The following is a 25,294-nucleotide window of genomic DNA, read 5'->3' as shown; positions in this document are numbered from 1 at the left end:
CTGAAGAAACCCTCTTTGGACCCAGATAACCTGAACAATTATAGACCTGTGGCGAATGTTCCGTTCCTGGGCAAGGTGCTGGAACGGGTGGTTGCCGGCCAGCTCCAGGGGCTCTTGGATGACACTGATTATCTTGATCCATTTCAATCCGGTTTTAGGCCTGGTTTTGGCACCGAAACAGCCTTGGTCGCCCTGTATGATGACCTTTCTCGGGAGAGGGACAGGGGGAGTGTGACCCTGTTGATTCTCCTTGATCTCTCAGCTGCTTTTGATACCATCGACCATGGTATCCTTCTGGGAAGACTCACGGAGTTGGGAGTTGGGGGTACTGCTTGGCAGTGGCTCCGCTCCTACTTGGTGGGTCGCCACCAGAAGGTAGTGCTTGGGGAACATTGCTCGATGCCCTGGACTCTCCATTGTGGAGTCCCGCAGGGATCGGTACTGTCCCCCATGCTTTTCAACATCTACATGAAGCCGCTGGGTGCGGTCATCAGGAGTTTTGGGGTGCGTTGTCATCAGTACGCTGATGACACGCAGCTCTATTTCTCCTTTTCATCCTCTTCAGGTGAGGCTGTTAACGTGCTAAACCGTTGCCTGGCCGCGATAATGGACTGGATGGGAGCTAACAGACTGAAGCTCAATCCAGACAAGACCGAGACGCTGTTGGTGAGTGCCTTCTCTGCCCAGATGGAGGATGTTCATCCTGTTCTTGATGGGGTTACACTCCCCTTGAAGGAACAGGTGCGTAGCTTGGGAGTTCTTTTTGATCCTTCCTTGTCACTTGAGGCCCAGGTGGCCTCGGTGGCACGGAATGCTTTTTACCATCTTCGATTGGTAGCCCAGCTACGTCCCTATCTGGACAGTGATGACCTCGCCTCAGTTGTTCATGCTCTGGTAACTTCTAGACTGGACTACTGCAATGCGCTCTACGTTGGGCTGCCCTTGAAGACTGTTCGGAAACTACAGCTAGTCCAGAATGCAGCGGCCAGACTGCTGACGCGGACCAGAAGGTCCGCTCATATAACACCTGTTCTGGCCCGTCTGCACTGGCTTCCTATTTGTTTCCGGGCTAGATTCAAAGTGCTGGTTTTGACCTATAAAGCCCTACACGGCATGGGACTGCAATACCTGGTGGAACGCCTCTCCCAATATGAACCTACCCGGACACTGCACTCAACATCTAAGGCCCTCCTCCGGGTGCCATCCCATCGAGAAGCTCAGAGGGTGGTGACTAGAACCAGGGCCTTTTCCATGGTGGCCCCTGAACTGTGGAACAGCCTCCCCGAAAAGATAGTAGCGTCGGCGCCAGGCGAAAACCTTTTTATACTCCCAGGCATTTTAAAGTGTGTTTTAATAGCATTTTCATTATTATTTTGTATTTTGGATGTTGTTTGGTTTCTTTATTATTTGTTTGTTTGTTTGTTTTTATTTATTGTATTTATTGTATTTATACATTGCTTGTTTTTATCTTTTTGTACACCGCCCAGAGAGCCTTCGGGCTTAGGGTGGTATATAAATTAAATTAAATAAATAAAATAAATAAATAAAAATAAGGTGGTGAGAACAGCTATGAATAGGGTGTGGATGTGGCCTAAGAATAGGCTGTACCTGGAGGCTCTGTCCAGAGTCAGCACCAGGCATGAGGGGGCCCTCAAGCACCAACCCCTTCATGCAGCCAACACAGGCTTAAATAAGCCCCACCATCCCCCCCTTCCTTGTTGTCACAGCAGCATGCTAGCATTCTGCATGTACACACCTTCACATACACTGATGTGACAATATGGGAGGCGGGCCAGCTAGGCTATTTAAGCCTGTGCCAGCTGCATCAGGGAGATTGGAGCTCTGTGATGTATGCCAGTGTTGGGTTGTGGGGCATGATTTGTGGCCTGGGGTAAGGGGTTGACATGCTGTTTGCCAAATGCCTAGCACCTGGTCAGGCACAAAGCAAATTAGTTCAAAATTTCAGGAGGCAATGAACACTTCTGGTGGTGAAGAAGTTAAATGGTTTATTGAAGCAAGCTGTTTACATTGAGCTGTCATTTGCAAGCAATAGAACGCTAAGATGAAACTTATTTATTTATTTATTATTTGATTTATATCCCACCCTTCCTCCCAGCAGGAGCCCAGGGCGGCAAACAAAAGCGATAAAAACACATCAAAACATTGTAATGGCTAATGAGTCTGTGTCTCCCCCCTGTTTTTACCCTTATCTTAAGTTCGCTTCACATGCTGGAAGCCTCACGAACAGCACAGCGAAGATTCTTGCTTGAAACTCTGCTTTCTTGACCTCTTGAGGCTTAATCCTGTGTTTTATAATAATAATAATAATAATAATAATAATAAAAATTTATTTTTAGGCCGCCTATCTGGCTGAATGAACAGCCACTCTTTTTAAGCTCTTCAGACTCTAATACTGTGACAGTATGAAAAAAGCAATAAGCACCCCAATAAATCAGGGGTATGAGGAATGAATTATGGGTCAGGGGAATGGGACATGCCATACTATCTCCTCAGCACTTACATAAAGATTCTTCCAGTAACATGTGGCACTACACATGCGTTGCAAATCATACCCCTCAACCTGACTACAGAGCGGGAGCTCTACCTTCCAAGGGGTCCTTCTGAGCCCAGGGGCCCTTGGGCCATTCCCTATCTGGTGAACTGCTCAAGCTGGACCTGGCTCTGCCCCACTCCCATCATATCCAACATTAGTCCTGCCCTTCTACTATCCATGCACTTGGGCAGGGTATGAGGACATCTAATCTGTTGTATTTGTGTAGGCTCTTTGATTGAGAACCCTGTGCAATCATACATTTGATAGACTTTCTCCTCACTGTGAAAAGAGGGAGGTCTTGTGACTTCTGCTTACAGAGGCAGCCACACGATCCTTGTAATATCTGTGTCCTCCTAATGCAGGGATTACCAGTGTGGCACCATTCTCAGTAAATATCTCCCCAAACATTCAAACTACATGAGAGACTGTCTGGTCTTCCTGCTTTGTTCCTATCTGCACTGACTCATTGAACACTTCCCCTTAAACATGCTCACATTTCACTGGATATCAGGATTGGATACTCACCTTCCCATCTATTCTAAACAGAGAAGTGGAAGAGCTTCTCCCTTTGATCAAGCATGGTGGTGATTGATATAGGTGCCTCCCTCGCCCCATTGATGGGGCAGCTGATAGGGGGATGTCTGTACCATTTTGTGCTCTTCCCTCTCTTTCTCTGCCCCTATGGCAGCCACTTTCTGTTATGTCAAAATTCCAATTGTGCTGACTGGCCCCAAAAGGTTGGCGACTCTTCCATCCAGTGAATGTGGAGGAGCGGGCAGCTGGACCATGTCTACTAGCCACACTCCCCAACATCTGCATATATAATGTTAGTGTGAAAGGACTCTCTATAACTATACATGTGTAGGGCTATTAGACATGGAAGACCCCTACACACATATAGCTGTGCATGTGTAGAGCCCCTTCATACTAACATTAAAATCATGGACATTGGTGGGCATGATGATCCCAATTCTCCCTCCTGTGTTCACCTAACATAGGAGGGGCAATGAGGGAATTGCCCTCTAGTTTTAGCCCCAAAGGGGGGAAGCCGTACTAGATCACTATGGATATCTATATTATAACTTTTTAAAATGTATGCAAATTGCCTACATACTAATGGAATAACAGCCAGCCAACTCACAAGAAAATGATAATAATAACTTGCAATTTTAAGAGTGATGTGATAGAAGCCCTTTGTGTTGGTGGATGAAAAGTTAAGTTTATAAAACTAATTAATTAAATTTGTTTATTTAACAATTTATCATCAAGGATGTTTATTCTTCCATGTAGGTCATAGATAGGAATAAACTGCAGCACCACAGCAGGTTTGTTTTATATACCACAAGCTACATAGATGACCTAATACTAGGATCTGTGTCCATAGATATAGGTCTGTCATGTGAATTAATGACCTAAGTTCTGGATAGTTTCAGGGAACTTTTCCCAAAAGAAGCATGCACACACTCAAAAAATCTCCCATGCGGCCCTCTACTCACCATCACAAAAATGCAAAAACAAAAGCCAAGTACAGACCCACCTGAAACAAGAAACAAACAAGCGCAGAATTAATAATTGTCGTTGCGCCCCTTGGGTGAGACCACAATTTGGATGCTCTTGGGGAGAAAATAAGGTATTTGCAGTGACACATGGTTTCATATATGCAAGTAAACAATGCTGAGAGTCAGCAAAAGAGACATTTTCATACCTCCTAAAGGTACGACTCAATTTAAAAAATCTGATTTTGTTTCCTTTCTCAGGATCATTTTCTTCCAAAGGTTATATAATTTATTATTATTAATGGGTTATATGTTGTATCTAATGGTGGCTTTGCATAAGGCGAGGCCCACTTTTTTTATGATCCCCCCCCGCTAACTACTGGAGTCCTCCACATGGTATCCCATGTTGTTTCAGAGAAGGAGCAGCTTTTCAGAGGATATAGGGGAGAGGTCCAGTTTAGAGGGAATAATTGAAAATTATTCCTTGCTTGAGTGAAAGTTTTTTTCTGCTACTGCAAAGACAATCTTGGATACGAGTTATCACAGCATTATTTGGGAGGAAGGGCAGATTATAGTTTGAAATAATAATAATAATAATAATATAATGCACTTTTGTATGCATTTGAAAATGAATGATGAGAAATCTCAGATGTAACAATTAAAAACCTGCTGCATAAAATAGCATATTAAATAGATATTTAAAGAGATGGGAAAAGGAAATAAATCAGAAAAGTTCTAAATTGATGTGGACATCTTTCTGCCAAAATCTTAAATGTAACCAGCAAATTAAATGTTTCAGCAGTCAAACTACTGGGTATCAAAGGCATGGCTGCTGTTACAAGTAGGTGCAAAGAGGAAAGGGTGGGATTTGAAAAACTGAAGAGGGAGGCAAGGCAGGATTTGGAAATGGCCTGGATATAGGATGAGAAGGAAGGGATGAATTGGAGATGATGCCAAGTTTGTATGCTAGGGAGACACAAGGGAGACGACAAAAGAAAAGGGAAATGGGAAATAGCCTTGTATACTACAATACCATTTGCAGCTTACTAAAATAAAATATGTACTTTTCTCCTAGCGTCAGTGCCATCATCTGAAAGAGGCAATGACTGGCATGCAAGAACATTGTTAAAGGAATGTCTGAGGGAAACACTTCCTCAGGAACAGACTTTGTTCTTTTGGGATTTACAGATCAGCGTGAGCTTCAGCTTTTGTGCTTTGTGCTCTTCTTAGCTATTTATGTTTTCACTGTGGCTGGAAATCTTGGCATGATTGTGTTAATCAGGATGGACCCCCGGCTCCACACACCCATGTACTTCTTCCTTAGCCATCTTTCCCTCTTAGACATGTGCTATTCTACTACAATTGTCCCCAAGACCTTGGTGAATTCCTTGACGGACAGAAAATTCATTTCTTTTGTTGGATGCACCATCCAGCTCTTTTTCTTTGCAGCTTGTGCTGTTACTGAGAGCTACCTGCTGGCTGCCATGGCCTACGACCGCTACATCGCAGTTTGCAAGCCTCTGATGTACACAGTTGTCATGACTCATAAGATTTGTGTAGGGCTAGTAGCTGGAGCATATGTTGCTGGTGTGATTAGCTCAGCTACACACACCATAGCCATATTTCGCCTGCCATTCTGCCATTCTCATAGGATCAACCATTTCTTCTGTGATGTGCCTCCCCTCCTAACTCTGGCCTGCTCGGACACACATTTCAATGAGATGCTGCTTTTTGCTGTAGTTGGGTTCAACGTCATAGTCACCACTGTTATCATTCTAGCATCCTACTTGTCTGTCCTCACCACTATCCTGAGGATCCGCACCACCGAGGGGAGGCGCAAAGCCTTTTCCACCTGTGCCTCCCACTTGGTGTCTGTCATGTTGTTCTATGGAAGTTCCCTCTTCATGTATTCACGGCCCAGCTCAAGCTATTCCCTGGATCAGGACAAGGTGGTTTCAGTGCTGTACTCAGTCACAAACCCCATGTTGAACCCTCTCATCTACAGCATGAGGAACAAGGAGGTGAAAGATGCGCTCAGGAAAGCAAGAAGCAGATTCCTTTCTTGGTGACTGAAATGGTAACCATACTAAGTGCATTATGGCAGAGGGGGCCATACCTTTTCCCCCCTGACACAATAGCCAGGCAGGGTGGTTAACCAAATGTTTGGTATTCTCAGTAAGGCAGGGTTGGGAATCTGTGATCTTCCAGATGTTGTTGCATTCTAGTTGGGGCAGATGGGAGTTTAAGCTCAACAACATCTGGAGGACTACAGGTTCCCCACCCTTGGGGTAGAGTCCTACAAGTGAGGAATACCCCCTGCAGAGCTACTGTTATGTGATGTGATGTGTTTGAAATGCTGCCTTCTCTAAAAGATATGCTGCTGCTCAGCTCTGTTCTTGACTTGATACAGGAATCTCTGTACAACTGTTGTTCGCCTGGATCACCGATTCCACTTGCATGACAGGATGTTCTCAGTTAATATGAGGTAGCATCTGTTTGCTTCAGGGATGAATAGAATTTTATAGATTGCTGCTTGTCCATACAAAACCAAGTGCTATGAGAAGAGACTGAAAGAGCTGGGCATATTTAGCTTTGAGAAGAGAAGACTGAGGGAAGATGTGATAGCACTGTTCAAGTACTTGAAATGTTGCCATACAGACGAGAGCCAGGATCTCTTCTCAATCATCTCAGAGTGCAGGGCATGAAATAATGGGCTCAAGTTACAGGAAGCCAGATTTCAACTGAACATCAGGAAAACTGAACATCAGGAAAAACTCCCTAACTGTTAGAATATGGCAATGGAACGAATTACCTAGAGAGGTGATGGGCTCTCCAACACTGGAAGAATTCAAGAGGCAGCTAGACAGCCACCTGTCAGGTATGCTTTAATTTGGATTTCTGCACTGAGCAGGGTGTTGGATTTGATGGCCTTATAGGCCTGTTCCAACTCTACAATTCTATGATTCTAAGCTGTGTTCCACTATGACTGGAACCTATCAAGAGTACAGCAAAGACTTGGCCAAAGGTGATCAGGGAGGTCTGCTGGAGGGCTCTTATTTTTTCCAGAATGGGATACATACCTAGAGTACTAGATCCCAGAGATAAATATAGACTAAGAATTGATTAAAATGTACACTTGCCATACCCAACTTATTTTTCTTCCATATTTGTGGGAGCAATTTGTGACCCTACCACAAATTTGATTGAGAAGAACAGAACCAAGAAGCAGCCACCAACTCTCTTGTCTAATTTTAATTGATAATTTATTATATTTTAATACTATGCAGTATCACATCATCATTGTTGTTGTCATTTAAAACAAAACAAAAAAGAAACACATTATGGGTTTGCTTTATTTTATTTATGATACACTGATTCCCTTACTTAGTTGGGGAAATCCAACAAGTGGAGAAGAAATACTCCTAGAAAGATGGCCCTTTCCCCTGGGTCCCACTCCCCACAATGATCTTCATTGATTGTCTTATACAATTTTCTCTCAATCTGCCAATGTATGGAAATGCAAGATATTTGTGTATTAAACTTTTTGATAAGGCTAGAAGCCACCCATGTGTGCACAGAGGAAGAAGAAGAAATCCATACTTGGTGCATATGTCCAAGTCTACCCTGTGTCCTTTGAGAGACTCCTGCTGACATAGCAAATTGAAGGGACAATGGTGATCTGTGTAAGGACCTTGGCAAGATGATGATGGGAAGCTTCTTCTTCTTCTGGTGGTACATTTCACCATAAGTGAGTTAATGATCACCTCTGTATTTCAGAGTGAACTTCAAAGTGCAGGTAGCCTGGTGTCAGTATTGTGGATCACCTTCGGGACGAATGCTTATATAACAATAGAAAATATTTTGTATTTTACCTAAATCAAGGGGTGTTCGGTTTAAGGAAATATTTTGCTGCTATATTTTTGCATTTATATTTTATTCTAATAAAGCTACCTCTTATTTACCAGTGTGTGTTCATTTCAGGGGGAAGTTGGCTCTGAATCCAGCACTTTGGCCAATTAGCCACAGATTACAGTATAGTTGGGTATTTTGCCTTAAGGCTCCAAGACAAGAAGTGCATCCTTGGCTCTTGTCTTTTGGAATCCTTGTCAGGTGTATTTCTGGCACTTTGGGTTTCCCTTTGGCCCAGAGTGGGTGACAAGGTTTAAGGGGTGGTGGCAGTCTACCTACCTTATAGGGTTGGTGTTGGCTTAACTCATCCCTGGTAAGGGAGGCAAGAGTTGTGCCTGGCTGGAATCAATTGCCCTGGACTTGGGAGTTGACCCCCCAGTGAGAATTCTGGAATTCTTGACAGATTCCAGAAAGGGAATTCCTGATTCATAGACACAATGCTATATCTTCCCTCTTTAATTTATCAGCATAAACTGAGCCAATGGCAGAGGGTGGCTTCTTCCTTCTTTCTCTCTTGCTTCAGTTCAGTGATGCTAGTCTAGAGGTTATAAATTGATCAGTGCCGCAGTCCAGAATTTGCCCTTCTCTTTCCAAGGAGACCAACTGTTTTTCATTTCCAAACAGAGAGTGCTGCTGCGGCTGATGGTGTGACTGGAGCGAACACAATTTAAACCTTTCCAAAAGGCAACCCAAAACAAAGAATTTGAAGTTTCTAAGAACAAGAACTATAACCAAAACACTTGAATCAACTGGAAATAATTGTTTAAGGAAAGTACAAAATCAGAATTTGCAGATGAACCAGAACCGAGATTCCTATTTTCACATTGTTCCTGCTGATCTATGTTATCACTGTGGTGGGCAACCTAGAGATTATTTTGCTGATCAGAATGTGTTGGAATATGTGGTTCAACTCCAACTTGTGGGTTGAGGCTGCATGGGGTTAAAAAGGGTAGCTAGAGAGGAGACCTCCTGATTGCTAGGCTAATAGCTATCCTTTGATATCCTGCTGTCTCTTCCTTCATGCTAGACTGATATGCATAGGATGTTGACCACATATCCTTCCTCCTTCCTTTTTCTTGAGAGGGAGAGCAGACATATTCACTTTGTCTCTCCCTCTCCTCCAAGTATGAGGGCAAACACTAGGCTTAGTGTTTGCATCTCCAACTTAGCTAGTTAGCTAGATGTAGAACTCTTTCCTATCAAGTATGTACTTCCAGAATAAAGTAGTTTTCTTATTTTAAAGCTTAAAGTCTCTGTCTGACTAATTTGCAGGGAAGGTATAATCTTAGCAAAGATTCAAACACATAAAGGCTCACTCAGTCTCTCCATTCCCAGTTTTGCCATTCTGCGACAGAATGGACCCTCTGCTTCACACCCCCATGTACTTCTTCCTCAGTAGTTGGGCTTTCCTAGATTGTTGCTATTCCTCCAATATCACCCTCAAAGCCTTGGGAAAATTTCCTGTCAGAGAGGAAAACCATTTCCTTCATGGGATGCTTCATCCAGATGTATTTCTTTGTTGCTCTGGCAAGCACAGAGTGCATCCTTTTGGGGCTGATGGCGTATAACCATTATGTGGCTATCTGCAACCCTTTGCTGCACACATTGATCATGTTGCACACCCAATGCATCAAGATAGCCAGCGGGGCCTTCACAGCCGGCTTCTTGAACTCAATTATTCATACCACTTTGGTAGGTACTTTGTCTTTCTGCCAGTCCAATCAAATAAACTATTTCTTCTGTGAAATCCCCCTACTCCTCAAGCTCTTGTGTTCTGATATGACTGTAACTGTAACACTAGTTTATATATGTGCTGGAGTGGAATCAATATGTTGGGTTCTCTCCTGATAATTCTGAGCTCTTGCCTATACGTTGTGTCTGAAGTCCTCCAGATAAAGTTGGCTGAGGTCCGCAAGAAAGCCTTCTCTATGTGCATCTCCCAGCTGATCACAGCTATCAGCTGGGAGATGCACATAGAGTATATATATACTTACAACTACAAAGGATAAAGTTGTGTCAATATTTTAGGCCTTTGTCATCCCAATGCTTAACCCCTTAATATAAAGTCTGAGGAACAAGGAAGTGAAGGAGACAATGAAAGAAATGGATAAGAACACATTTTCACATTTACTGTAAAGATTCCATGAAGAGACTGTCAAACCACATAGATTGCATCCTAGACTTTATTCAAGTACTCTAGCCTTGTTATATAAAGTACTTAAACATGTGCTTCATGTAAACATATTCAATAATCTATCCATGCTTCAGGTCCTATGTTTAACATTTTAGAGATATGTCTTGGAGGTTCTCTACAATCAAGCAGTATATCAATTTTGTTAAACAAATAAATAGATATGGATTCCCATTATTTTTGGAGGAGACTCTGGAGTGTTACTCTCAAGACAATGGGCAATGAGCCATTAGACACCCCCCCGAGGCCCTCACAACTTGCAACAAAAGAGCAATGCAGAAACAGCAGTTGAGCTACATGCATGAGGACCAGAATCTTCATTAGCTTAAAATGGGTGTAAAATCTATGCCCCTCCAAATATTGTTGGACTCCAGTTCTCATCCCCAGCCATCACAGAGTCCTTCTGGACCACCAATATGGTATGAATTTGAGAAAGAAATGTTTTGTGTGGTTGCAGTTCTTCCTAGAATATAGGTCCCAAAAGGTGGTGTGAACTGTTGCTCTTAACATTTTTGCCTCTTGGAGAGGTCTCCTGTAGTTTGGGGCTGGAATGTCATCACAACACTAATGACACCTGTGACGCCCTTCCCTGGCTCTCCCTGTCAGGTTCCTACCTGCTCGTGGTTACTGCCTGTCACTAGGCACCACCAGGGACTCCACCAGTCCGGACTGTCCTTTTTTATGGTTTCTCTCCCCGCTCTAGCACAGATCTCAACAGATCCCCCTGCTAGGCAGCACCACCAGTCACGTCCTAATACCAGTATTCCCAGAGACTCTGAATACTTGTGGTGTTATTCTCTTCACCGCTGCCACCATTTGTTACAGTTTCCCTTCAGCCTTGGTCATTACCTTACCCTCCCTTCTGGTCTGTGAAACCCCAGCCAAGGATCAGGCCTTCGGTAAACCAAATATAGTTTTTATTAAATATAACAAAGATAACAAGATTTCTTCATAAGGCACATAAGCATATGGTTTTATCTAATACTAATCCGAACTCCACCCCCCTCCTTCTCCACGCTCTCCTGACAAACAACTCTCTCAAACCCACCAAAACAACCCACTCACTTTCATCACCCAGATTTACCTGTCATTCTTCCTTTTATACTGTCAGCCATTTTAAACATTCAGCCAATCATCCAGCATTCTACTGCCCATTCACTCCCCCTTCCTCTTTCATTCTACTTACCATGTATCTCCTATACAAACAGCACTTACCCTATTTACACTAATACAGGAACATCACATTCCCCCCCCCCTTAAAACAACGGCAGAGTATTATTCCTGTTCCAGGATTTATACGTCGTGTTAACAATATAACAAGTCTCTATGGGGAAAATGTCTTTCTTTGTTCCTCCGTCTGGTCACATCACTGCAGTCCCAGCCACTTGCCTGGAAAGTCCATTGGCCAGTACATTGTCTTTGCCTTTTATGAACTGGAAGTCCACTTGATAGTCCTGTAGGGCCCAGGACCACCTCTGCAGCATAGTGTTATGGTTTTTCATAGTCTGCAACCATAACAAGGCCCGATGATCCGTTGTTACCGTGAATCTTCATCCCCACACGTATGGGCGCAACTTATTCAGTCCCCACATGACCGCTAGGCACTCCTTTTGGACCGACGAATAGTTTTTCTCCCTCGGCGTCAGCTTGCGACTCAGATACACCACTGGATGTCTGGTGCCTTCTCTCTCCTGCAGCAAGACGACTCCCAGCGCAAGGTCTGACGCATCTGTAGCCACGATGAATGGTTGCTCATAGTCTGGTGCTATTAATATGGGTCCTTGGCACAAGGCTTGCTTCAGCAGATCAAAAGCCTTCTGACATTCATCCGTCCATACCACCCGCTCAGAACACTTCTTCTTTGTTAATTCATGCAAGGGGGTTGCTATTTCCCCAAAAATTCTCACAAACTTCCTATAAAAACCAGCCACACCTAGAAATGCCCTTACTTGTTTTTTGGTTAAGGGGATCGGCCACGCTTGTTTTGCCTCCACCTTGCTCCATAAGGGGGTGATTTTCCCACTCCCCACCTTATGTCCTAAATAGATTACTTCCTTTAGCCCAAACTGGCATTTCTTAGCTTTTATTGTGAGGCCTGCTTTTCTTAAGGCCTCTAATACTGTTGTCAGGTGTTGGACATGCTCAGGCACCGATTTGCTAAAAATGGCCACGTCATCGATATAGGCCACTGCAAAATCTGACATGCCTCACAACACAGTATTGATTAGCCTCTGAAATGAACTTGGTGAGTTCCTTAGTCCCATGGGTAAGGTCACAAACTCATATAACCCATCTGGTGTACTGAAGGCAGTTTTGGCTCTGGATTGCTCGTCTAGTTCCGTTTGCCAAAATCCTTTACAGAGGTCTAACGTAGAGATAATGGTTGCTGCCCCCAATAACTCTAACATTGCGTCTACCCTAGGCATAGGATACGCATCTGGGACAGTAATTTTATTGATTAGCCGATAATCAATGCAAAATCTTGTCGTTCCATCTTTTTTCGGAACCAGGACAATACTTGAGGCCCAGGGACTGATAGATTCCCTGATCACTCCTAGTTCCAGCATATCTTCAACCTCCTTTTTGATCTCACTCAAAACTTTCCCATTCACACGGTACAGCATAGATCTGATTGGGGCATGATCTCCAGTATTAATGGAATGTTTGGCTATACTGGTTCGGCCAGGTTTATTACTAAAGAGATTCCCATAGTTTTTCAAAACTCTCAGAATCTCTTCTTTTACTTCCTCCTTCACCTCCTCTGACCATTCCACTTGATCTACCCCTCCTTTGTCTTTGCTTTCCTGTACCAAATCCGGAAGTTCAGGCCCACTTCCCTCAGGGAATAAGGTAACTTGTAACACCTGTGCATCCCTGGTATGGTAAGGCTTTAACATATTTACATGAACCACTTTGTTTTTGTTTAATTGGTCTGTGGTAATTACATATGTCACTGTGTCAAGCCTTTCTCTTATGGTATATGGTCCTTCCCAGTTAGCCTGTAATTTGTCATGTTTCCTGGGTATGAACGCCATAACCATATCTCCCACATCATACACACGTTCCCTGGCTGTTCTGTCATACCAGTAACTTTGCTTCTGCTGAGCTTGACTGAGATTCTCTTTCACAACTTCCATCATTGATGTTAATTTATTGCGGAATTCCAATACAAAATCTACTACAGGTGTTTTGTACTCTCCCAGGGTTCCTTCCCATGAATTTTTTAACAGTTCCAAAGGTCCCCTCACTTTTCTAGTAAACATTAGTTCAAAGAGTGAGAAGCCTGTTGACTCCTGAGGGACTTCTCTGTATGCAAATAAGAAGCATCCCAACCGTTCATCCCAGTCTCGTGGGTGATCTTGAACATAGCTTCTTATCATGCCCTTCAAAACCCCATTGAATCTCTCTGTTAACCCATTAGTGGCGGGATGGTAAGTAGTGGTCTTTAGATGTTTTAGACCACAACATTTCCACATACATTGCATCACTTCTCCCATGAATACACTGCTTTGATCCGTCAGCACTTCATGAGGGAAACCCAGCCTCATAAAGATTTTTAATAAAGCCTCTGCCACTACAGGGGCTTCTACAGATGTTAGTGCTTCTGCATCTGGGTACCTGGTGGCAAAATCCACCACCACCACTAGATATTTCTTGCCATGCCTTGTGGGTTTGGAAAAAGGGCCCACCAAATCTACTCCCACTCTATAAAAGGGTTGTCCAATTATAGGAAGGGGCTTTAAGGGTGCCTTAGTCTTTACTCCACTTTTTCCCACCTTTTGGCATATACCACAAGATAGACAATGTTGTTTTACATCTTTGGAGATGTTTGGCCAATAATAGTGTGCAGCCAATCTCCTCTTGGTCTTTTTTATTCCCAGATGTCCTGCACATGGGACATCGTGGGCTACCTCTAGCAATCTGGTTCTGTATTTGCTAGGTACTATCAATTGCTTCACTGGTTCACATTCATCCTTTCTCTCAGCAGGCATCCACAGTCTATATAAAATCCCATTCTCACACACAATTTGATTCCTCAGCTTGTCAGTGAAAGGAATCTGTTGGGTCAGGGCTTGTTCCTTTAGTTGGTTCAGACTTATATCTTTATGCAGCTCTTTCCTGAACTGCTCTGCTTCTTTATTATCAGAGACCACTTGATACAGTTTGTCTCCTTCAGCAGGCCTGCTAGTGGTTGCTATGGTGACCTGAGGCTGGCTAACAGATTCCACCCTGTTTTTTTCAGCCTGTGTTAACATGGCTTCTGTTTCTTTGCCAAGCTGCTGTCTGGTCACCACATATATTTTTCCTTGTGCCCCCATAACATCTCTTCCCAGTATCACTGGTTCTTGTTGTTGGGCATTAATACCGACTTTATATTCTCCCCCTTTTCCTCTCCACTCCATTTTCACTAGGGCCATAGGCAAGCTTTCTGGTTGTCCCCTCACTCCTTGGATAGTCACAGTTTCCTGAGGTAATATTTCCTCAGATTTTATTAAATCTGGCCTCAGTAATGTCTGAGCGGCACCAGTATCAAGCAATGCCCAATAATTTGCCCCTTGAACACACACTTCCTCTCTTAGACTCGAATCCAAGTCTGTTACTTTTGTCCAGTTTATCTGGCAGAACTGAACCTTTTTCGCTGTTTGTAAAGCCTTGGGCTCTGTTTTCACTGCCCTTGTCTGAGCAGGATTACTAATGGGGTTGGCAACCTCACATTGAAAACGTAGGTGCCCCGGTCTACCACATTTGTAGCATAATTTCTCCTCACTTTTAGGGTACACAGATCCACTCTGTGGTGTCCTGTGCCCTTCAGATTTTATTGGAGGACTCACTCGCTGTGGTACCACATCCCTTCTGCCAGCATGATATGGTCTGGGTTTAAAATCTCTTGATGTTTTCCCCACCCAGCCAGTTCTATTGGAGGCAAAGTGATCCGCCATCTCGGCGGCCTCCTGCACCGATGTAGGGGAACGGTCTTTGACAAGGAGCCTTATTTCTGGTGGTAACTGATGGTATAATTGATCCAGTATCATGAGGTTTTTCACCTCCTCCACAGACTGAGCTTTTGCACTTGTCAGCCATTTCCCAAATATGTCCATCAGTTTTGCCCCCAGCTCCACGAAAGACCTCCCTGTCTGTATCTGGCAGTTTCTGAAAAGATTTCTAAAATAATCAGGCCCCAGTCTGAATCTTTTGTAGACTGCCTCTTTAAACTCAGCATAGGTGACGGGCCTGTCTGAGGGGAAATATTGGTATACCTCTGCCAATTCCCCTTTGATCAGGTTTGATAAATACTGCATGTATTTATCTTCAGGTAGCCCCCACAACTGAGCTGCCTTTTCAAAGGTTGTGAGATAAATTTGAGGATCTTGACCAGGCTCATAGACAGCAAAGTCCTTTGGAGTAATTTTTATTTTTGCTCCATCTCTGTCTTTCCTTGTCTCCTCAGAGTGAAATTTCTCTCTATCCAGTTTTAATCTTTCCCCTTGTATCTCAGCATCCACTCTCATTCTCTCAGTTTCCATCCTCAATCTCTCAGTTTCCAACTCCCTCTGTTTATCTTTTTCCTCAGCTTCCATCCTCAATCTCTCAGTTTCCAACTCCCTCTGTTTATCTTTTTCCTCAGCTTCCATCCTCAATCTCTCAATTTCCAACTCTCGCTGTTCATCTTTCCCATCAGCTTCCATCCTCAATCTCTCAGTTTCCAACTCCCTCTGCTTGTCTTTTTCCTCAGCCTCCCATCTTAACTTCTCTCTCAAATACTCTATATAAGCGGGATTGCTTAAGTATCCTTCTGGGGTCTCTTCCCTGACAGGTTGTTTTTGCTGGGCAGTTGCAAATCCTATAAGTGCTACCCTCAATTCATCTACCCCTTTACCCTCGTGAGGTAAATTGAATGTTATGCACTTCTCCACCAGCTCCTCTCTTTTCATTTTTATATATTCAGCCATGGTGTTTGAGTTCACTCACTCTTTGCCACACACTCTGCCAGTCACTCTCACTAATCTTGTTTTGTTATTTCTGTTTGTCACACCACTGTTAGGGATTCTCTAGTATTTGTACCACCGTTACAGCCAACACCTGTGACGTAGTCTCCTTTGTTCGTATCCCACCGCTACTGCCACCACATGTGACGCCCTTCCCTGGCTCTCCCTGTCAGGTTCCTACCTGCTCGTGGTTACTGCCTGTCACTAGGCACCACCAGGGACTCCACCAGTCTGGACTGTCCTTTTTTATGGTTTCTCTCCCCTCTCTAGCACAGATCTCAACAGATCCCCCTGCTAGGCAGCACCACCAGTCACGTCCTAATACCAGTATTCCCAGAGACTCTGAATACTTGTGGTGTTATTCTCTTCACCGCTGCCACCATTTGTTACAGTTTCCCTTCAGCCTTGGTCATTACCTTACCCTCCCTTCTGGTCTGTGAAACCCCAGCCAAGGATCAGGCCTTCGGTAAACCAAATATACATCTATCATCCATGATATGATTCTGGATGAGTGTGCAGACCTGGTGTGTATCACGGAAACCTGGTTGGACGAGGCCTTAGCACCCATTCTTGGGGCCATGTGTCCACCAGGTTTCCATTATGTGCAGCAACCGAGGGTCGGAAGGTGGGGAGGGGGTGTGGCAGTCATCTACCGGGAGTCTCTGGTCTTCACCAGACCTCCGCTCCCAAGGACCAAGTTTGTTGACTGCATGTACTGGAGGTTGGGCCCGAAGGGCAGTTTAGGGATCCTGCTTGTATACCGCCCGCCCCGCTGCACGGCAGACTCCCTGACCGAGGTGCTTGAGGTGGTCTCGGATGTACGAACGCTGTCCCCAGAATTGTTAGTATTGGGAGACTTCAACGTGCATGCCGAGACCACTCTCATTGGAGCCCCTCGGGATTTCCTAGAAACCATGGCTTCTTGGGAACTGTGCCTTAGTAATACTGAGCCCACACATGTAGCCGGTCATGCTCTCGACTTTGTATTTGTCCTGGGAGTGGTCTGAAGTTGGGGGCTATTTCTTCGACCCCCATGTCATGGTCAGACCACTATCTGGTGAACTTTGTTCTCTCAATGCCACACACCCTCCGCAGGGGTAAAGGACCCATTAAAATGGTCCGCCCCAGGCGCCTGATGGATCCTGATGGATTCCTGACTGCCCTTGGGGAATTGGAACCTGCTGAAGGTCGCCCGGTCGAAACCCTGGTGATGGAATGGAATGAGGGAATCACCAGTGCATTAGACCGGGTGGCTCCGAAACGTCCTCTCCCCCTGAATAGAACTCAGACAGCACCGTGGTACACACCCCGGTTGCATAGTCTGAGACAGGAGGTGAGACGACTAGAATGCCGGTGGCGGAAATCCTGTTCTGAAGATGTCCGAACACAGGTTAGAGCAGCAATAGCTGCCTACCAGGTGGCAATAAAGGCAACAAAGAAGGATTTCTTTGCTGCCTCTATTGCATCCGCAGAGTGCTGTCCCAGGAAGCTGTTCCAGGTGGTCCGAAGCCTGGTCGGTCCAGTCGCTCAGGAACCCCTGGAACATTCTAAGGCTTCCTGTGACAAATTGGCAAAGCACTTTGCGGATAAAGTCGAACATCTAAAGAACTCGATTCCGTACGCCGTGGATGCGGTAGATGATCCTGAGTTGGCCAGCTGCAATCCGGTTTCATGGGATCGGTTTCAGCCTCTTCCTTCTGAGGATGTGGACAAGGTACTTTCAACTGTAAAGCCTACCACCTGTCTGATTGATCCTGGCCCATCATGGTTCCTTGTGAACTGTAAAGAAAGATTGGGCGAAGGGATTAGGGCGGTGGTAAATGCATCCTTGAAGGAGGGTGTAATGCCACCAGCCCTCAAGGAGGCAATTGTAAGACCTATCTTGAAAAAGTCCTCCTTGGATCCCCAAGTTTTGAACAACTTTCGCCCTATTTCAAATTTACCATTCTTGGGCAAGATCATTGAGCGAGTGGTAGCAAATCAGCTGTCAGCACACTTGGAGGAAACGGATTATTTGGATCCATACCAGTCGGGTTTCAGGACTGGACATGGTACTGAAACAGCCTTGGTCGCTTTGGTTGATGATATGAGGAGGGCTATGGATAGGGGAGAATTCACCTTCCTTGTCCTCCTGGATCTCTCAGCGGCTTTTGATACCGTTGACCACGGTATCCTGTTAGATCGCCTAGGAGGGTTGGGAATAGGAGGCACTGTTTTACAGTGGTTCCGTTCCTTTCTCTCTGACAGGCATCAACAGGTAGCATTGGGGGATGAGATTTCAGACCCTTGGCCTCTCACTTGTGGAGTGCCACAGGGTTCTATTCTCTCTCCCATACTATTTAACATCTATTTAAAACTGCTGGGTGGCATCATCAGGAGATTTGGGCTGCGGTGTCACCAATATGCTGATGACACGCAGCTCTATCTCTCGTTTAAATCTTCACCGGAGTTGGCTGTGGAGACCTTGTCCAAGTGCCTGGAATCCGTGAGTGGATGGATGGGAAGAAACAGGCTGAAGCTCAATCCTGATAAAACCGAGGTACTGCTTGTGGGTGACAGGGGAAAGTTGGGTATTGTTGACCTGGAACTCAATGGGGTAAGATTGCCCCTGAAGGATCAGGTCCGCAGCCTCGGGGTTATTCTTGATTCGAAGCTGTCCATGGAGGCTCAGATTTCGGCAGTGAGCCGGGCAGCTTGGTATCAGCTACACCTGATACGGAGGCTGCAACCCTACCTCCCTGCTCATCAGCTCCCACTGGTAGTGCATGCCCTGGTCACCTCTCGACTGGACTACTGCAATGCGCTCTACGTGGGGCTATCCTTGAAAACGACCCGGAAACTACAGCTGGTACAAAATGCGGCGGCCCGTCTGCTTACAAATAGCCGCCGCCATGATCACATTACGCCGCTGTTAGTTCATCTACACTGGCTTCCAGTTGCTTTCCGGGCCCAATTCAAGGTGTTGGTATTAACCTTTAAAGCCCTATACGGTCTCGGCCCAGTTTACCTGAAGGAGCACCTCCAGTACCACCAACTTAGTCGCCTGACTAGATCAGCCACGCAGGGCCTTCTCTCAGTACCACCAACGAAAACAGCTAGGTTGGTGGGAACTAGGGAGAGGGCATTTTCAGTGGCGGCCCCCACTCTCTGGAACTCCCTCCCATTCGATCTTCGACATGCCCCTTTCCTGGATGCATTTCGCCGAGCATTAAAAACCTGGCTCTTTGGACAGGCCTTCGGGACCTCCGGGGTGGGCTAAGCTTCTTATCACTATTACTGAATGCCCGTTGTTTACATACTGTTTTATGCTGTAATTTAATCCTTTATTGTCGACTGTATTGTATTGATATGTATTTTAAATTGTATTTTAAATTGTATTTTAAATTGTAATTTACTGGAATTTAATTGTGTACGTCGCCTAGAGTGGCTTTGGCCAGATAGGCGACACAAAAATTAAATTATTATTATTATTATTATAGTTTTTATTAAATATAACAAAGATAACAAGATTTCTTCATAAGGCACATAAGCATATGGTTTTATCTAATACTAATCCGAACTCCACCCCCCTCCTTCTCCACGCTCTCCTGACAAACAACTCTCTCAAACCCACCAAAACAACCCACTCACTTTCATCACCCAGATTTACCTGTCATTCTTCCTTTTATACTGTCAGCCATTTTAAACATTCAGCCAATCATCCAGCATTCTACTGCCCATTCACTCCCCCTTCCTCTTTCATTCTACTTACCATGTATCTCCTATACAAACAGCACTTACCCTATTTACACTAATACAGGAACATCACAACACCCAGCTCTTATTTATTGCTTCCATAATCTGATCCTGGAATCAGCACTGTAAGCTCTATATTTGGGTATAGTTCTGGAAGCAAATCAACTGAGATGTAATCAAGGTAAGACAGAGACACTCTTGGAGAAGTGTTCTGATGACCTTTGGGGAGGTATGTAGCTTGTTCTGGACATGATTGGACTCCCCTGCAGCAGTAGACTCACAGTTGGGACTATTCCTGAATCTCTCCTGCTTCTGGAAGTGCAGGTACCAGTGGTAGCCAGAAATCTTTTTATCAGCTTCATGTGGTATGCCAGGTGCATTCCTTCTGGTCTTAGTCATTCATGCCCAACTCACTTCCAGGTTGCATCACTGTATTTTGCTTTACATGGGGTTATCCTTGAAGTTGGTATAGAAACTTATATTCTTAAACTTCAGTTGGGCCAAAGTGTGATCTCTGCTCTGCAAGATGGATTGTATTATAACAATTATTTACCTGCTTCATTGGCTACCAATTTGTTTCTGTGCTCAATTCAAGGTGCTGGCTTAGGCCTTTAAAGCCCTATGGCCTAGGAGGACCAGGGTATCTCAGGAGTCACTTCCTTCGGTATGAATCTGCTTAAGAATTTAACTCAACTTCTTTCTCATTGACCCCTTGCTGATGGAGGTCCAGCTGGTAGGGGCAAGAGAGATTATCTTTTCAGTTGTGGCACCCAGATTATGAAGAGTCAGTGTAGCATAGTGCTTAGGGTATAGGACTATGGCACAGGAGACCCAGGTTCCAATCCCTGTTCAGTCATGAAGCTCAGTAGGTGACCCAGGTCCACAGTGTTTCAGCCTAACCTACATCACAAGATTGTTGGGAGGAGAAAATGCAAGAAGAAGAGAACAACATATACTGCTTGAGCTCCTTGGAGGAAAGATAGAATATAAATGCAATTAATAAAAATAAATGAGTAAAATTAAGACAGATTTGTCTTTGCTTTTTCTTCCAGACAGTCACTATTTTGCAGGTGGAATTAATTCACATTCTTGCAAATTCAGGTTTCACAATTAAAGTGGATTTGGTGCTCTTGTGTAACAAACCCACTTCCAAAAAAACCCCACAGAATTTTGCAGCAAGGAAATGATGGGGAAATGCACTGGAAAGTATGGGATAACAATAGTTTGATGCCATGTCCTGTAACCACCTTACAAACTAATCAGGATGAATGATCAATAACCAGCCAACATGATGTAATCTCTCCACAAACTTGGTGCAAACAAATCAGGATGGATTCTGAATGAACAGGTCACCTGGAAGCAATCCCTGTCTCCCTTTAAGTGCATGTTGAAAAAGGTTTTATTGCAATGGACTTTTTTAATACACTTTTAAATGATCTTATAATTGCTGCTGTTTGCTCCTGATAGCTGTGTTAAGCCTTCATTTTTAGTTGCTTTTGTACTATATTTTTTTAAAAATGTACACCACCTTGAGTGCACTTATGTACAGAAAGATGGAATATAAATTTAAAAATTATTCTATAGAACATGGTGGGTCTCATGTGAGTGCACTAAGTGTTACACATACCTGGTATTACAAGGTTTATCCACAGGGTTGTGGGTGAGGAGATGCAAAATGGATCTACTGTGTGGGATGAAACTGTTGAGCTGAGTTGTCTGTCCTGGAGAGCCTACTAGCCCTGAAAATGATACAATCCTGGGAAATAGGACTTATCATGATACTATGTTTAAAAGTTAATCTCTGCCTTGGAACCATGTTCTGTGTTGCTTTAAAGCCTGATCAATAAAGTTGTGGCTGTTGATAATCCAGAAGTAGTCTCATGGTCTCCCTTCCAGCTGGTCCAGTAAAATGGAAATAATAACTATAGAACTTTTGGATCTTTTTAATTCCTCAGGGATCAAGTCCCTCAAATTAGTAAACAGTATATCCTTCCTATTAGTATGTGTGTGTTCCCATATGAATACTTGTAAGAGGAATTTAAAGGCAGAAGAAATTTAAGGTACAATGGCAGAAAGAAACATCTCTTTTGTTAACTTCTTGAATAAAATCAGCCATATAGTCTATGATAACTATGACAATTTCTTTTTCTAGGACTTGTGTGTACTTTATAATAAGATCACTGAATCACAGAGATGGTTCTGAAGAATGATGGTGAGTCATGCAGATAGGTAGTTTGTGATCACATCAGGTCAGGTGAGTTATCTATTCTTGCCATGTGTGCAAGAGAGAGAGAGACTGGGGATATGAATGGTGGCTGTGTGTGAATGTTGTGTGTATGTGTGCATTTATGTGTTGTGTGTATGTGTATATATGTGTGTATATTATATATGTGTGTGTGTGTTCATTTACTGTGTGAATGGTGCACATGATGTGTCCATGAGAGAATGGTGTGTAAGGGTGAGTGGATATGTTTAAGGAAGGATGAATACTGCTTGATGTGTGAATGGGGCATTTGAGTAGAATGTGAGATGTGTAAAAAGGGGGGATGAAATGGAATGACTACAGTGATTATATGAAAACCCATTTACACATCAATTTTGGCAAATCCCAATTTGTTTAAGCAACCTCTGTACCTCTGAATCTCATCCAAATCTGCTTGTAATGAACAATCAAAATATTATATTCCTTCATCATGGGAGAGTGAGCTATTTAAATTTCCATTCTGTGTGCCCTGGATGCACAAACAGACCAATTATACAGATAGGCTTTCCTAATTCCTTTGTGGAACTCTCCCTACCACATAAATTAATGGGAAAGCCCATGTCCAGGCCATTCACACCATGCAGCAGAGTCATACTCAGAATCAAGGTAGTTTTTTTAAAAAACACGTAGATTGCTTCTGCTCTTTCCCCTATATTAAAATAATTGATATTCTGTATTTCCTTAGATATAGCCTGAGTCCAGATGCAGTCCTGTGCAACAAGGTGTTGTATGGGTGACTACCAGGGAAAAGTCTTTTGCAGTGGTCCAAGATGAATGCAGGAGGAAGCATGTGTGTACATGCATGCACTGTGCCGAGGTCACATTGAATGGCTTACATACTTGCGTTCTCATGAATCCACACCTGCATTGTTGCATGTAAGCTGGTATATAAGTGCTCGGCAATCAGTGGCGGCTGGTCGCTCCATGTCAGTGAGGCAGTGGAATGTGCTGTGGTTTTAGTCCAAACTTTTAAGGAACTGTCCAAGGTACTGAGGTTTCAGCACCTTCAACAGCTCCTTGAAAGTTCAGACTAAAACCTGGAGCAGATTCCACTGCCCCACTGATAAGGAGCCACCAGCCACCACTATAGGAAATACATGTGAGAAAGGAAGCTTTCCAGGTCCATCTTTTCCTTTGCCTGTAGCATGATCTTCTGCAAGTCTGGGTGCAAGAAATAGACTTTGCCTATTACCAAAATTGCTGGATTGATATTGGAGAATATCCCGACCTGCTTTAACAGTAGCCCAAATTCAAAGATATGTGTGTATATCTGCTGGAAATCAACCAGCAGAGAAGTATTAGTACAGACAACTCTGCAGTCAGTAACCCCACTGATCACTTTTTATCGGGAGAAGTGGCCATGTTTGATCAAAGTAGTTCAGTTTATTCCCTCTTCTGTATCAGAAATGGTGGCAGAGCTGGCCTAAGATATTTTGCTTCCTGAGGTGAAGGGAAAGATGACCTGCCATTCCATGGAGACAAGATGACCAGATTGGCAACTGAATCTTCAACGCAGGCAACAGAACAGCACACCTGAGAGCAGCAGGCTTGATTAAAGTGTTCATGCTAAGGCTGTACAAAAGTACACATGTCCATTCCATAATTCATTTGTCCTAATTCGTCAGTCATTCTGTTACATTCTCTTTCTGTCCTATAGATGTGGAATTATACATATATTTGTAGTAAATAACATCATGCATTAGGCATATGTTTATGTTTCTACCTGCAGTGATTGCACTGTATTTTGGCATTGCTTTCCTTTATTCCTTTACTAAGGTATTATCAAGGCATCAATCCACAACTCCCCCTTCCAATGCACATTTGTCCTCACCTTACTACCTCTAACCCCCTTCCCTATCTGAGTAGCATTCTATTTAGACTATTGCAATGCATTACAGGCTGTTGAATGTACTACGGAAGCTTCAGTTGGTTTCTCCAAGGGTGTGTGAGTGAACCCACTTTGAACAAATGCCAATTGCTTTTGCTTCAAGGAATTCCATTCCTGATCACTGATTGTACTGGCAGACATAAGGGATTCCCACGTCCAATGTCTGTTTGCAGTGGAATTCTCCAACATCACTTCTGCAAGGTTCACTCAGAGCTTGGAAAAGTTACTTTTTTGAACTACAACTCCCATCAGCCCTAAGGCAACATGGCCACTGGATTAGGCTGATGGGAGCTGTAGTTCAAAAAAGTAACTTTTCCAAGCTCTGGTTCACTACATAGCAGACACAGCTCTGTCCTCTAGCACTTCACTACTGTCCCCCTCACTTTCTCTGCCTAATGGTAGAGCCAGCCCTGATGCACCAACATCATTCCCACTCCAGCAGAAGATGCGCATAAGGCAAGCCCCTTCCATATATTCACAGTCCTTCCTGGAACAGGGTAAGAATTGTATATAGAGCACTAAAATATATAACTGCATACTTTTCAACAATTGAAATAACATAATAGTACAGTCCTGTTCTATTCTGAAGTAAGTCCCATTGAATGTAATTCCCGGGTAGGTGGGTATAGGATTGCAGGTTCAAAGTATATTTTTTAAAAAGATAAACAAAAAAAATTAAATTATCTCACCTGAAAATGGAAATAAAACACATGTAGATTCACAAAACAAACCATGAGAGCTAAAACCATTAGAGCAAATTAAAAACAAAAGGATTTTCCACAAAATATATTTTAGAACTTATGCAAGCAGCAGAACTATGGGAAGTCATCTTTGTTAATTTATAGAAAAATTATTAGTAATACTGCTAGGCATTATGTTGAGGTTTCCTTTATTTTATATTTTCAGACTGAGAAGAAGCAGCAAAATCACACTGTATGCTCTACAAGCAAAGGCAAAGAAGCAGTCACTACAATGACAGTCGGAATACCCATTACTAAGTAAAGCTAGCGCTCCTGGCATTTTTGGTTATGACTTATGAAAGTAGATCAGCACTCTTCCCAGCAGACTCAATCTCCAGCTGCTTTTGTCCAGGCAGGCCCTTATATAGCTCATGGGGATGAAGTAGGGAAGACAAATAACCTCTGTAAAGAAGAGCCAGAGGTGGGAACAGCCAGCACTCTCTCCATCAGACTCCACCCCCTTCTTCATCTGAAGGTATATGAAGATCCATATTCATTCACCATAAACATAGCAGAAATAAGTCAGTCTCA

At 43.8% G+C, this 25,294-nt stretch overlaps 1 protein-coding gene across 1 annotated transcript; it reads left to right on the top strand.

Moving 5' to 3' along the window:
• The first annotated feature begins 5,180 nt into the window (after nt 1–5,180).
• Nucleotides 5,181–6,119, top strand: LOC133376798 (olfactory receptor 8D1-like). Its single transcript, XM_061609587.1, has one exon. It carries the CDS (start codon nt 5,184–5,186, stop codon nt 6,117–6,119), a length of 936 nt encoding a protein of 311 aa, XP_061465571.1. The 5' UTR covers nt 5,181–5,183.
• The last annotated feature ends 19,175 nt before the right edge of the window (nt 6,120–25,294 follow it).

The sequence above is a fragment of the Rhineura floridana genome, chromosome 2 (assembly GCF_030035675.1).
Source record: "Rhineura floridana isolate rRhiFlo1 chromosome 2, rRhiFlo1.hap2, whole genome shotgun sequence".
Lineage (NCBI taxonomy): Eukaryota > Metazoa > Chordata > Lepidosauria > Squamata > Rhineuridae > Rhineura > Rhineura floridana.
Note: the sequence above shows the minus strand (reverse complement) of the source record. Positions and strands in the feature narration are given on the sequence as shown.

Bases quoted from the DNA above. Each gene is read 5' to 3' on its own strand.
- LOC133376798 (XM_061609587.1), top strand. From the start codon at position 5,184: ATGTCTGAGGGAAACACTTCCTCAGGAACAGACTTTGTTCTTTTGGGA.